This window comes from Anser anser (assembly GCF_964211835.1).
Source record: "Anser anser genome assembly, chromosome: Z".
Classification (NCBI taxonomy): Eukaryota; Metazoa; Chordata; class Aves; order Anseriformes; family Anatidae; genus Anser; species Anser anser.
In genome coordinates, this window is record NC_139723.1 from 79372353 (window position 1) to 79387791 (window position 15439).

Sequence of the window (15439 nt, forward strand, 5' to 3'; positions counted from 1 at the left end):
AACTACAAAAAGCAAAGTAGCACCTGGAGCTGTTGAATACCCAGCATAAGCTTCTGTTGCTGGAACAGTTTGTCATAACAAGGCAGTTTCTTTTTCAGGTCTCCAAGAGACTTGTGCAATCCATAAATATTTTTAATATCATTTTAAGGTGAAATTAACATTACTAAGGCTAAATTATGTCTATGGCCTATTCTGGATTTATTCATAATTTCCCCTAGCCTACACAGTTTCTCCATTAAATGTCTCCCAGGAAAACCTAGTGCTGACCAAAAGAAAGCATTGTAGCACGCTGGGGAAGTCCCTTGTGTCATCAAGCAAGCAGCACATGGACCAACAGATACTTTGCAGTGTGAAAACAAAGAGGGAAGTGAGGATGTTAGGTTTCCTTTTTGCAATAATCTTACATCTTAGAGAATTCAAATAGGGCAGCACTGCGTTAGTCTGGAAGAGCACAAGCATCTTGGGGCTTAAGATCAGCATGAGATTTTAGGGATCGGTGTAGGCAAGGGGAGAGCTCATCCCACGCACATTTTTTGAAAGATAAGAACAAGGATGATGTATTTATCTGCCAGAGGAAGAAAAAGTGCAGGAACCAGCCCATACTTTATTATGACAGAACTAAAAGGCCTGATACCTCAAAAATAAAGACCCCAGTATTACATGCAGTGTTACCAAAATCCAGCTGGGTGACCCAAGCAAACCGGAGATGAGGAAAACACACAAGCTCCTCGAGTCTCTGCTCAGAACTGGAACGTCAGCCTCAACCTCTCCATCTGGTCTCACCAGCAGATTCTGCAAACTGCTACTTTCTTTCATCTTCATTACACTGAAAGATATTTTTTCCCTCCTGACAAACCCTCAAACCTCAAGCCCTTTGCTGATTTATTCTCAGTTTCATTTGGAGTTATCCCAGTGCCTCATCTTCAATGCTTAAGTGTTGTTTCCAAAACAGCCTGCAAGCTGCTTCAGATTCCCTCAGCTCCAAGAAATACTGCTATGAACACAAAGTACAAAGCTGAGAGCTGAGTATTTGAACAGTAACCCCAAAATACACCCATCAAGTTTTGGGTTACTTTCTCCTCCTACCTTCAGTTGTTCCTAGAGCCAATTTTTCGTCTTTCCCACTGGGACTAGGAGAGGGCCTTTCCAAGATTCGGTTTGTACATACCACTTTGGTAACCATTTCTCACTCACCTCCTGCATGAGAATTTCTGGATTCAGAAACAACCTCTACAGTATGGATCTGCAGTAATATGCAGGTCCCGAGATTTTATTTATTTATAGACCAAGCTCTCATGTAACTGAAAGAGAGTCTTGAAGAGAAACACCATCCTTGGCTACACGTTAGATTTGATGTCAAGTCCAAAACTCAAGCCAGGAGACTGTCAGATGGCTGATTTTAGGAAGTCCCTGGGCATAACAAGGCAATCCTCCTGAGCACCCAGTAATTAGAACGGATTACTACCCTGCTCTGCGCTGAAGTTTGGATAGGCTTTTGGCCATTTCTGACTACAACATCAGTGCAGTTTAGTGTGACACGAAGTGCACTCATTCTGGATGGACATCCAGCAGCAGCAGCTTGTTAGAAAAGGGCCTTCCGAGCCCAAGGCATCAAGCGAAGCCATCGTTTGTTCACAGTGAGGAAGAAGTGACATTCCTGTTTTGAACTGGACCCAAAGGAAGCCTGCAGAAACTCAGAGACCTGTGACAATGTGACAGAGCTGTACTAACAGGAACATTTGTGAAAAAATGTTTAGCCTCTCAAACTACTCCAAGCGGCAGTCCTAGCAGGCTGACACATGGTTAGTATATTCTCAAGTTTAACAGGAACTTGACTGGCCTCCACTAAGAGCTTAAGTCAAATTTTAACCCAAAACAGGCCTTCAACTTTCAAATACGGCTCATTGAAATTGGGTAGTTTTGAACTGATTGCACTAAGATTAGAAGCAACATCGCACCCACGAAATGAAACACTCCTCACTGTCTTTACACCAGCGCTGTTGAAGTCTGTCTCGAGCTGCTGCTCTGTAACACAACAGCTCAGCCAGGCTGATAAGCTAAAGATCACTTGATACACAAAAGCCCAGCAAGAAACACAGCCTAGCCTATGTGTGGCACGTGCAGGGCAATTTGTGCTGTGCCCAGGCAGTGGCACAGGAGCGCAGCTTGGCTCCACCAGCCCCCAGGCTCACGGAGCACTGGGATGCACCAGGCGTCCTCAGCACAGCACCTCCCTGTGCTCTGCTCCACGCTGCCCTCACCCTGCGCCTCTCCAGGCAGCCTGTTCTCAGCACCAGAGATGATGCTTTCAAGCTAGGGAGTGCTGCCTTCTGAAGAACATTTGTATACAAACTTCCCCTTCAGGAGCTGCTACGTACTCATACCACGATCCAATTACGGATGCAACAGCCCACAGGTGTTACCCTTTGAACGTGACCCACACGTGCACTGAACTAAGTGCTGCTCCAAGCTGGCCTGCAGACATTTAGCCCAGAGGTATCTGTCCAGTCTTCTCTGCAGAGCGACCAGGCTGCACAGGACTCCTGAAGCTGGACTCCAGCCCAGCTCTGGTTCTTCTGCAGTCAGAGTGCCCTGAGACCAAACCTCTTCATTTGGGGATTGTTTCCCCCCCTTATATCTTGTTGCATCATACAAAACAGTGCGATAAGCCAGAAATGAAGATATACTTGAACAGCGTACAGACAACCACTAGTTGCTTAAGTGTCACAGTAGGGTAAGACACTAAAGACCAAGCCAGCTTTCATCCAAGAATCCCCTAAAATTGCCAGCACTTGCAGTACAGTGCTTCAGCTGGGGCTGCAGGCTGCAATTGCAGGTAGGAGAAAGGCTCCATCCCTGCCTGCAAGAACAGCTTTTCCTACAAGTTTCAGGATCAACTGTTGCTGAAGCACAAACCTGGCATTTAATACAAACAGCTTACCACTTTAGTTATGGTTAGAGATATTTAGTACTGTCCATACTTCCATAAATTCAAGGAACTAGAAAGCCTTCTCATGTGCCTAGGAAAACTTCTTTTAAAAACCTTACCTCATAAATGTTGGGGTGCCACATTTTGGTCAGGAATCTGAAGGTAGGTGGTGAATATGGATAGTCAATAGGAAACTTAATGTGAGCCTGGAAAAAGAAAAAAAATTTAGTTAGGAAACAGAACAACAGGAGTTCAGCAAGCTACCATGACAATGAAAAAGTGGAAAATGCAAATTGAAGTAAGGCCATTGAGCAGATCATTTCACGTACCAGTGCCCATGTGGAACCACAATACAACCCTACAGTTTCTTATAAGCAGAACAGTAACTAAACAAGAAAAAAATAAATCTAAATACCTGAGCCTTACCAGCCCAGGTCAGTCCTGAGAACAAGCCAAAATGTATTTGTCACATCCTGATTCATGCAGCACTATCCAGCAACTGTTGTTCAACAGGGCAAAATAGATGCGAAAAAACAAAGATATTGTTTTCTTGCTGGGTTCAGAAGGAGGCTAAAACCATTTGCCATGATGAAAAGACCTGTTTTATGTGCGTCAGTGCAAAAATTTTAATTTAATCTTTCCAGAGGGAAGATTTGTTAACCACTTGCTTAACTGACATCCAGGGCTTTTAGCCCTTCTTGTGAGAATAAAACTGGTCTGTCTACCAGGGTTCTTAATATCATACTTCTTGCCACAACAAACACGTCTGAACGCTGTTTGTGTCTGTTTAATAAATCCGTGCAACCTGATGAACCAAACACCAATGGGACAGGATGGGAAGCGTTGCCCTTCCGTACGCACGAGGTCAGCAGACGGCAGTGGGGCAAGACTGAGCTGAGTCAGTTGTGCAGAGGCTGCAGAGATCCCAGCACTGGATGTGACTGCTGTGCTGCCCCGCCACTCGCAGCAGCTGGAAAAGCCAGCCAAGTAGGGAAAAAGTGCTGAACCTGGACAGGTTGAGAAGCACCCAGCCCAGGAGGTGGTCACTGCCCTTGTTCACAGGACAAGGTATGGGAAGGTTTTGTCCCACGTCCCAGAAACGTAAGCAGGCAGGCAAACAAATTCAATCACGAGAATTAAGCAGCTGGCTACAGTTTTACTTACAGACTGGCATACGCCTTTGCATTGTAACCCAGCTTTTATCGGGCCAAAGTGCCAGGGAGCCAAGAACAGAAGGTTTTCTGTTCAACTTTATGAAACAAGCTGAGCAGCTCACATGGCTTTACGTGCTGCACGTCTGCTTGTGCTACTGGCGGCATGTGGGTATGCTACGGCAGCACCAAGTCCCTCCACCGCAGGAATTTGCCCCAGCACGCTCACAAGCAAACAATTCAAGATTTGCTTAAACAATCCTAGCCGTCGGTTTAAGGTCAGTTACATGAATGGCACTGCTCCAAGAGAGCAGGCAAACGCCTGTTATCACCACCCCGCTGCAGAAATAAGCAGCTGCTGCAGTGAGACAATGCCTGGCTCCAAAACGTGCTGCCCAGGACTGGGAGCAGAGCAGAGATTTACCAAGGGCAGGGCAGATTTACTTCACCTCAAGAGCTGCATCTCGTAGCTGCAGACTTCTCAGGACCACTGGGGTTTTCCCAAGCCCATTCCTGTGCTTACATGCAAGTTTCAGGAGATCTAAGGCTTGAAACAGCCCAAGGACTGAGATTAAAAATGCAAGAAACAACAAAACTCAGGATGGGGCTAGCTACAAGATTTCTTGGCAGGAGCTACACCCATGTCTTCTACACAGGTATAGTTACTAGACATCTAAAAAGCTTTGCCAGCAGCTTATCAGCATCATCTTCACACCCCATATACACGGCTGGGGGCTGAGGAAGCAGGTCCCACCCCTACCAACACAGCCCCTCTGCTCCCACATCCTGAGATGAAGCCCTCAGGGCTGGGTGAAAGACCACTGGGAAAGCTGAGCCATCCAGCATCCATGGGCTCTGTGCACGACGGCCATGCAGACATTATAGGCCTTGGGAGACGGTTTCCACCTATTAAATCCTGTTCTGTAGCCACAGCTCTGCAATAGAAAAGGGCAATCTGCCTGCCTTCAACAGCAAATATTAGAGAATTAATGAAAGTTGGTGTTTTGCCATGGGAAGGATGCCTCCTGAGCTCTGGCACCAGAAAAATGCAACTGAAGAGAAGTTAAGAGTCTTTTCTGCTCATGTAGAAGCAGCCGAGAGCGAAGCTTGCCTGTAACCCCAGCCGCACATTTGGAGGATTCACAGGGGCACGCTATCTGTCAGTGAGCCTCTTCTAGCTAGCCTGCATGTTTAGCACGTTGAGATGCTGTGCTGGAGCAGAAAGCAAACAGAGCCTCCGTACAAAGCCTGATTTCAGAGCCACAAGCCCCTGAACTCGGAAACCCCACATTACCAGCAGGGATTTTCTGCGAAGCACCACTTTCAGGTCCCTGCACTGAGATCATTCAGGAGTTGAAAAGCGAAACCAACCGCTTTCCCAGAGCATTATAAATAGGTCCTAGAGGTTTACTCCGCGTCTCTTCCGCAACACAAGTTATCACAGGAAGTTACGTAGAACCACTCCACGCTCGCTGAATGCTGTTTGAGTTTCTGGAGGGTTAAGTTAGCCAAGAATTTCCAAGACAAACGGCAACAAACTGCAAGACTGCTTGCACAGACTCGGCAACAGCCACGGTTACCAGTCAGGTTTCCCCCCCCCCCCCCCGCACTAAAAGCCGATTTCTAAACATATTAAGAGGCAAAAAGGGGAATGAACTAGGCAATAACCACATTTTTTTTTTTAAATCAGTAGCTCACAGTTCTCCCCCCTGCAGTTTCACCGATCTAAGGCAAGTTCAGCTCTGAGCTGCTTCCCACGGCTGGCAAGCTCAGCCAGGGGCTGCCATGTACTCAGAGTGGCAGAGCTGCAGGGCAGCTCGCTCCCAGCCTGCTTACAGCCAGGTGAATTTAGGACTCCAGATTTACCTTGTTGCCATCCACACACACCTCCAAGCACCCAGCCGTTACTGCATTTACCTGTTTGACTCCTCCAGCTGAGCTTAAACTAACCAGGAATGGCCCTGATTTCAGCTGCTGTCTCACCATGGCTCTTTGACACCACAAAATGCATTTGATGTGGGGACGGTAGAGACCAATCACCCACCCATTCCCCCTTCCCCAACTTATAACTGGTCATATGTGCTGTCCCTAAAACCACTAAGTTAAAACCATGAGCTCCCCTAGTTTGCCATTCAACAGGCCAGACTGTCAGAAGATCCAGCCTTCTGCAGGCATTTACAGCTACCGCACAAGAACTCCAACCCCCAAGTCGCAGCACCCCACGTTTTAAGGTTATTGTGACTCCACACTCATTTCAGCTGTTTCCTATTTCACTGCCTTGCTCCTTGGCATTGCCAATGGTGATCGCACTTCAGATTTCAGTTTCCTTCAGTCTCCAGCTTTGGTAAGGCACAGCCCTAGTGAAATCCATATATGCTGGAAAAATAAAATCCTACTTGATATCCGTGCTATCAGCCTGAAAATGCAAAGCTAGCGTTTCTACCAACCACTGAATTAAGCCCTGATAATCATTATGAATAATTACTGCAGTGATTCTGAGTTTCCAGAGGTCTTGCCACATACTTGAAGCGACACTTACGAATTAATACCATCTCCCTCTTGGTGGGAAACACTGGCATGAGCAGGATTCCCTCCTAAATTCAGCTGTCTAGAAATTCAGTATTTATTCCAGCTTAGCTCTGTACAACATTTTGTAGTCTGACACTGACTTATTCTACTCCTCTCACACTGGGAAAACCCAGATGCCTTGTTTTTAAGGCAGCGATGGTAGGAACAGTGAATCCATCCTATCTGTCCTCTGCAGAGAGGTGACGGGAGGGGGATAAAACAGAGAGAGCACCCATTTCCTGGAAAGCCACAACAGCGTCACAACAACTGACCTGATTTGAGGATATCGGGAACCAGCAGCTTGTTACAGTGGCCAATGGAAACTGCAGCTGCTTGATGTTTCTGACAGTGCCTGGTAAAGATAGGTTGTTTTTTTTTTTTTAACATTGCCAGCTTAGCACAAGCCTTAGGAACACACACTGCAGCAACACAAGCGAGCATCCTCTGAAAACCCAACAAACTGAGAAACAAAGGAAGAGTTGGATATATATATATATATTAATATTTTGTGCTTTTTGGTAATGTTTTTGTGATGGTCTGCTCCAGCCAGCCCAGAGCCAAGCTCCCGCAGACAACGTGCAGCTCTCACCTCCTGCAGGTCACCCCCGTGCCCGGGCAGGAGCCGCAGCCCTCGCAGGCAGCACAAGGTCTCCGTATTGTCTCCTGCCCACAGGCAGAGCCAGGCTCCTCGCTGCACTCATCATGGCTTTCCGTAGCTGCACTCCTAATGAACATCTGCTGCCAGCACAGCACCACCTACACCGTGCATTTAACGCAGGAGAAAGGCAACAAGAACAGGAACTACAGACCGCTACTGGGTTAAGTGTTAATATCTAATCCCACAAAACGCCCTTTATTGCTCCTAGCACATCAAGCATTTATACAATTCATCTAATGGATTTTCTTCTTCCATATTAAGCCTGGATTACTGCATGCAGCTTTAAATACCATGTGCCGGAAAACACGTTTAGTGGAGGTCAGCAGTAAGTCCCACCAGCCTGTTTCGCGCATCAGTGAGGTTTCAAGCACCCCGCAGTCGGTTCAGCTTCAGAACTGGAAAGGCAGCACCGAAGCCAGCCACATTACATGCTCAATTATTTGACAAGGTAACAGCAACTGGAGGAGCAATGCTGCTATTTCAGCTCCAGACACTATGACTTAGGACCCAAGTAGTTCCTTGTGGTAGAGCTGGGCACTACCCTGGTGCTTTAGTCCTTGTTGTGGCATTATTTCCCTGCAGTGCCGTATCGCTGTGTCGACATTCATTGTGCTTTTAGAGAATTAGGACCACATCTCTGACCTAAGTTAGGAGGTCATAGACCAGGTGAATTAAGACTTTTCAGTCCTGAAAGCTCCGTTGTTGCTGCAATGGCCATATGGACTTTAACAGCAGATACTTTATATTCTGTATTACCTGAACTGTTTCACAGGGAATTTAAAATGCAAAAGACCTGACTGTGAAGAGTGAGCTAGATCTCACAAAAAGGACATTAATCTCCTAAACAAACAAACAAAAAAAATAGAGCTACAAGTCAGTATGCCAAAGATGAGTCAAAGTGAGGTTAACTTACAAAATCAGAGACTGGTCTGACAGGCAGAGGAACCCATCCTTGTTTCATACAAGTCATATCTTATATATAGATCCTAATGTAATTATCTAAGGCATTACCGAGAGCTTTCAGTGGAAGACTACTCAGATACAAAACAGATTTCCTTTCACCAAAACTTCTTGTAACAGTAAAATGTTACCGATAAATCTCTGTAGTTACATCCTCATGAAGCTGAGACTTGAGTCACACAACCCAGAGCAAAGCAGCCAGCCTGTGATACAACGGTCCAAATTACAATTACACCTTTACACAAGGGCTTTGAACCACCTATTAGTCTTCAGCTCCTTAGACCTGAAATCAGAGGACTAACCATAGACATGAAGCTGGGGTTGAGCTGAATGGTAGTGGGGGGACTCCCCGCGGCCCTGTGCAGCTGGTTTACATCCAAGCTCCTGTGATCTCATACATCCACACTCTGCTGTCTGGAGCATCCCGAGGGATCTGAGTAAATAAAACTGCTCTAAACAATGAAGTCAGTCAGATCAAGCAGTGCCTGGAAAACAGACCATTTTCTTCTAACGTTACTCAAAAGAAATAAAAGCTTCCCCTTCCCCCTCCCCCCCCTCCTTTTTTTTTTAATATTGTCTGTTTGATATCCTAGAAATTCGGTCTGGAGATTTTAGCCTCCGCGGTGATAACTCCTCCTGACAGCTGCTACTCATTCAGGGATTGAGTTAGCCTGCATAAGTCAGCTGCATTTAGGATCTTGAGCAGTTCAGAGAATACATTTCCTTCCTGCAGGAGTTATACTGCAGGGATACTCCATAATACTGCCCAGCTAATTGAAACAGCCACTTCGGCTCCTGCCAAAAAACACTCCTTGTCCTCTCGGCCTAGGGAACATCCAGCTGCAGGCAGGGCAGCTGTTAGCACTTGCATTCTGGAGAGCTTGCAGGGGGACAGAAAGACAGGGCCAGGCTGAGAGCTGAATAATAGCTTCCCTTGGCAGCAGGCCACCCGCACGCTCGTGGAGCTGTCCCCCCGGTCACACAGCCTTGCCAGCGTGGGGACAGCAGGCCCACCACCGCCTGCATACAAGTCAGATCTGCGGTGCCCGAGTTCTCAGGCAGAGAGGTTTTTCTTGCCCCAGCATCACGTCCCAGGTGAGTAACGGCCCAGCCGGTGTCTCAGACCAAGCCAGACTTCTGATCTCCTTGGTACAAGCCCCTAAGACTGCACTACTTTGACAATTTTTACCCCAAACTGCTGGCCAGTTTCCCCAGAGCTCAGGCAAATGAGCAGGTACCAGCAGCAGTGTAACAGCCAGGTGCCCTCCCATTACTGCTCTTGCCCATTTGATTTCACACGATGCTACAAAACCCACCAGGCTTCGTAGGTATCATCCAGAAGAGATACTGGGTTGGAAAGGAAGAACCAAAGTAGTTCTCTAACCTGTCCATTTTCCACTTGGTTTTCGCATTTGTCTGCCAGCTCAGCACAGCAAAGACAACTACCAGCAGCTATATAGGACAAAAGCAAACAGAACAGCTCAGTCCTCTTCTGTACTGCTAGCTGCCAGCCCAACAGCTTTGCTGAACTTCCCCCACATAGCTGAGTGCTACAGCAATTTCGTATTCCCACCCAAGAAAGAGAACGCCATACTGAGGTTTCTGTATTTTCCTGGGAATTTCCGTGCTGAAAAATTACTTCATTCTGTCTCTAATTCAGCCTTCACTACAGGAGCAGGCCTGATTAAGAGTGACAAGACTGAAAGGATCAGAAATTCTGACAGGCCAGACGTGAAAGCTTTTGTGATCACTGAGGTCCTCACACTGAGACTCTGCTCCTGGGTCTGATGACTTCGCCACTTTCCCTGCAGACTGTACACAAGCTGCATGGCATGAAGTCAGGTTCCCTGGGTGTGCATTATGAGGAGAGGCTGCTCTGTGTGACTATTTTCCAGGCAGAAACAGTTGACTCAGTTCTTATTTATATCTGTACAAAAATACTGACTTCCCCATTTGGACAGAATAGGAAGAATAAATCCTAGTGTGTGAAGCTGAAGTCTCTCTCTGGTGTCTAAGACTTACTGAAGGAGCTAAAGATACTTGACGCTGCTGCACCTATAGGTTGCTCCCTGTTGTACATTTCCACCTAGGTCTCTGCTTTAAATAGAAGCTGGCCCTTGAAGGAGTCCTGCTGCAGATGTACCTGGTACCTGACCTGCTCAGGGCTGACACTAGCAGAGCTGTTCTAGAAATGGTTTGTGTCCACTCCAGGAATAAAAACAAACACCACCACAATTTTCTAACTCTATTAGCAGAAATAATAGAGTTTTGCTGGAGCAGAGGCAGGAATATTTGAGGCTGCTTATTCAAAGTATCATGCTACGTTGCTGGAATCTCCGGCAGCATGTGTGGAAGCCCTCCAGTTAAGCGTGCATGAGGTTGACACTCTGGGCATCTGCCTCCCCTTGCCAGGCCTCAGGGCCCAGCAGACTGTCTCATTATGAGCTGCATTAGCCTACAACATATTCAGCATCCTGTTCAATCTCATGTTTTGAACTTCCACGATCTGGGTAAATAACTTCCTGTAAGCAGACTTATACACAGACACGCCGTGCACCCATGGAGTGGCTGAACAGGAGGCAGTATGATGTACTTGAGACTTACCCTGGCAACTGCTACAGCTTCACTTGTTCATATTCAAGCAATCAGGAGCAAACCAGACTACTCTCACAGCCTTTTGCATCAGGCTTGACAGAGTTTCTATGAGCTCAACTATTTGTTCCATTCTGGCAGCTTGCACACTCACTAAAACACAGCAGATTGCTTTATTCTTCCGTGAGGCAGGCCATACAGTTTGCTTCTGCTGAGCAAAAAGATGTCCAAACTAGCTTGATACACAAACACCATTTGCTCCAGCCTGTTTAACTATTTTTAGACATTCTTTAAACAAACACCAGCCTAACCATTCATGAGTCAGTCAGTGACTAATTGCCTTGATTCTCTTCATATGCAATCCAGGCTGCATGCAAGAGGAGAGCATTCCTCAAGGGAAACCAATCACATGCTCTGCTAAAAACTCAGGGCAGTACTCAATGCAGTCACCTCTTTCATAAGCAGCAAGGGGAAGGGAATATTTATAGCATTGCAAGTGTAAACCAAAGCACGGTGCTGCAGTGTTACACAACTTCGCATTTCTCATCACAGCAGGCAGGCAGTTCTTCAGGAGGCTTCTCAAGCTGGCACACCAGCTTTTATTTAAACAAGAGAGGTTTGTAACAACTGAACCTAGGAAATGCAGTCCTCTAAGAAACTTACCTATGCTGGCTGCCACACAGAAGCCAGCTGAGCACTCACAGCCCTGCCTCTTGCCTTTCAGGTGCTGCACTGCCAGCTGTGAACCCTCCTGTTGGGAGCTGGTCCCAGGCAGCAAGTCCAGGCAGAGGCAGCTAACACTTACTCAGCAGCAGCAAGCATGTCTGCTGGGCTCTGCTACTTCCAACCCAGAGCGCTAAGTACAACAGCACCGTCTCCTAGAGAGGAGACATGGTCAGGATTGCATTAATTTAGATTCATAAGGCTGTACAAACGTAACTGTATGATGCACCTGCCTGCTAAGCGTCCACAATCTCCTCTGAGCCAGCAAGGTCTGATGCACCCCTGCAAACTGCCCCCTGCCCAGAGCCTCCCAGATCCCTGCAGAAACTAGCGCCGTGTCAGGAGGTGTTCACCAGTGGGAAGCCTGTGTCTGAGAAACAAAAGGGTATTTTCACATTATTGCATAATGATGTGCCTGTCACCTCCATTATCACAGGCTGCTTCAAGCAGATCAAGTTTAAGTTTAAGCTGAAATAAGTGCATTAGCTGATACACACCCGACCTCGCTTCCAGGCTATTGTTTCTAGGGTAACAGCACGTCTTTTTTGTTAGTGAGGAGTCAAATTCAAGAAGCATTCAGTTTTGTGCAGTTCTCTACCTCTTTTCACCCCTGCCTCATGTTTTCAGTGATTTGGAGCTCACAGCATAACAATCGGTGTGGCTTAACTCATTAGCAGCGATGACTTGGGCTTCCAGCAAACAGCATGGCAAGGGATGAGAATTAATGAGATGAACCCTCAGATTGAGTTTTAAAAAAAATAATAAAGAAACAAAACCCAAGTCCCAAAACGTTAAAGTGCATGCATGTTGATTTGAGCTTCAGCCTGCTAAGGAAAGGGAGAGCAGCTGGAATCATATTTAATTCATTTCATGATTTCAAAACAGACACCCACCTTACGTCAATACCAAAACATGACTTGGCAGCTCACCGAGGCCTCACAGCAGAAAGCTGCTACTCCTCACTCCGAGAAGCAGTCCTGCCCCCAGCCCAAAGCACGGGCTGGCCAGAAACCACCACGATACCAGCTCCTGCAAGCCTACGTGCAACAGCTGCCTTACAGCAGGCAGAGGACCCCTTCAGCTCTTACACTGAACAAAAGCTGGTGCTGTGCTCACAACAAAGTACTGCTGCTGTAGTCACAAGGACGAGGCATTCAGCTGCTCCAGCGGCTCTGAAGTACTACTGTTATCTGAACCACATCTTGAGTGCTTTCTGCTCAGCACCATGCAGACCTCACACTTGCAGCGTGGGCCTAAGGAAATGGTTGCTGAAGAAGAATCAGCTCATGTGCAGACCTCATCTTCTGCAGAGCACAAGACACTTCCTTGTTGTAATGACCACGCTCCATTTAAAATCTAATTACAAGTGGCTAGACAAAAAGCCATCTACAATGGCTGTTCTTATTAATAGATGAGTGCTTGAAGAGACATCTTTCAGGCCAGATGGATATACAAGAGAAAATACAACACTGAAGTGAGAGCTAGCATTAATACTCATACCTATTTTCCAACAAGTTACTGTGTAAATGACTAATATGACATCTAGATAGAGCCAGAATCCTCACTTTCCTGAAATAACTCCCAAAAGAGCCAGCAAAAAGGTGCAAAGCAGGTTGATTCCTCTGCAGTGCAGTACAGACGCTTAAGGTACTCTTTACACTTCTGACAAAAGCAGGACCAGTACAAAGGAGTTGAGTTTGCAGACAGCCTTGAAATTCAGCTTGCATGTAATCGTAAACATTTACATTCAATTGGAAGGCATACCTGATAAGAGTAGCAGTCAGGAAGAACCACTTCAGATTACTGCAGGTCGAGAGGCCCTCAAGGTCACAACAGAGAAATGTAGGGGGATAAGCAAGATGAGAACACAGCAGGAGATCCGATTGTTTGGGCAGAGAAAGCTGGACTGCAGCGACATCAGAGCAAATTTGTACAGTAGTGCAAGTAACCATGACTCTTAAATAGCTCTAACACTACTGCCTACCAGTACAAAGAAAGGAACCGGGATGAAATTAAACAAAAGTTAAACAAGCTTTAGATATCTAAGCATTGGTCACAGATATGATGCTTGATTTAAAGTGGCAGATTGAATTAACTTTAAAAGATGCCTGAGTGACAGATAAGCAATCATCTACAAGTGTCATACCAGGAAAGAGAAGGGAAGCTCTATCATAGATTGACAGTCTACACTCAGTGAGAACAGGAGTGTGGATGAAGAAAAGCCTTCAAACACTACCACGGGAAAACAAACAAACAACAGAACAATCCAAGTTGAGCAACAAGATTAAATGGCAGAGGTAGATTCACAGGAAGAGAGCTCTTGCAAGAGATACTACAACTATGGCTATGGACATTTGTAGGAACAGCTGATGCCTGAAGAAAAAATTTAGAAAACTTACTCTAAGTTCTTTATTGTGAAATACTGCTTTCTGTTTAGAGCCTTCTGGTGAATTCTCCAAGGCTTCTTTTTCAGGTTCACCCTTCCTTTAAGGTTTTAAAGTTTAAGGACACTGACTGAATGTCAGAAGGACAGATGATGAAACCCAGCCTTCCCAGAAGGGAAGCCTCCCCAGAAACAAGTCACACTGCTTTCCTGCAAAGACTCCTCTGAACACTCTTCCGTTGATTAAATGACATGACCAACACACACAAGTACCTGTGACTACAGAGACCTCCATGGCTTACTCCACAAGTGTACACTCTGTCTTCAATAGCTCCAGCAGAGTGCTCCAGCACACTGCCACACTCAAAAGCTGTGGCATCTGCGTGGCCTGTTTGGGAATTTTAACACCTCTTCATTCAGAGGAAAGTTAGACCTGCACATCTACAAAGCCTGAGACCTGAGCACAGGACTTGCTGGCTTGGATATAGAATAAGCTGGGGCTGTCAAAACCAACAAAGGACAGAACAGAAAATTCACCCTTATTTATATGTTAGCCTTGAGTCCATGATGATATTCTTCCCCAGCTTACAAGATGATTGTTTGAAAACTTAGTCCCAAAGTTGCTCAGTTGTTTGATCCGAGCCTGCACCTCAGCTACGTGGCACCTGAGTTGAGATGCCTGCATCCCATCAAATTGCAATGCAGCGATAATCACTTTGCAGCAGAAGCTAAGTGTTTTTAAGAACACGAGTATAAATACAGCTCGGTCATGGGAAACCTACCACAGATGTGCATGAAAGTGTCTGAACCCTAAAGTCGCCTGTGCTGGTAATAACAGCCTCATCTATGCTGGAATAAAATATATTGACGCTAAATGAAAGTTATTTACCCACGCTCACATTACACATACTCACACTAGTTTCTAGTTAATAGTAAGCACTACTACAAGATTCTACTCAACATCACTTTAAAGTTCATGAGCAGTTAATGGTCTGTTACTATTTCAAATCAATGAGTCAGGTTCAGCTATACCATCAGAGTGAATTATTATTTTGATTAAAAATCAATTCATTGCTTGTAAAGAGGTGTTATGCTGACAGATTCAGACATCCGCATCCTGCTTAAAGGATGAGGTGCTCTGTCACACAAACAAGTCCAAAGCAGGACTTGGAGGAGCCTCTAGTGGTGATAAAGCAGATGTGATTATGAATTAACAGATACCCAGTTGTAAGGGAACAACCTCGCTGACATTTGTGCTCGCCCACAGATGCGTTGCTTCTAGTCAGATTACCAGCAATCAGCATCTGAAAGCCACAAAAACACTTGGTACTGAGTAAGTTGATTTAAATGGTGCTCTGTCTACCGATTTTACATTACCTTGATTCAATAAGGAGGATTCTTGTCCTCCTCAGACTGCAGATAGCATTTAGCATACAAACTGAATCAAGAACTCCAAAAGCGGAGCGGTGTTCATA

At 46.0% G+C, this 15439-nt stretch overlaps 1 protein-coding gene across 1 annotated transcript in view; it reads right to left on the bottom strand.

Moving 5' to 3' along the window:
• LOC310889988 (ubiquitin-conjugating enzyme E2 R2) overlaps positions 1 to 15439 on the bottom strand; it is a 53530-nt gene that overhangs the window by 10409 nt on the left and 27682 nt on the right. The window contains exon 2 of the mRNA XM_083818350.1: positions 3049 to 3135. Within this exon, the coding sequence (XP_083674476.1) occupies positions 3049 to 3135 (87 nt within the window). The remainder of the gene's footprint in view (positions 1 to 3048; positions 3136 to 15439) is intronic.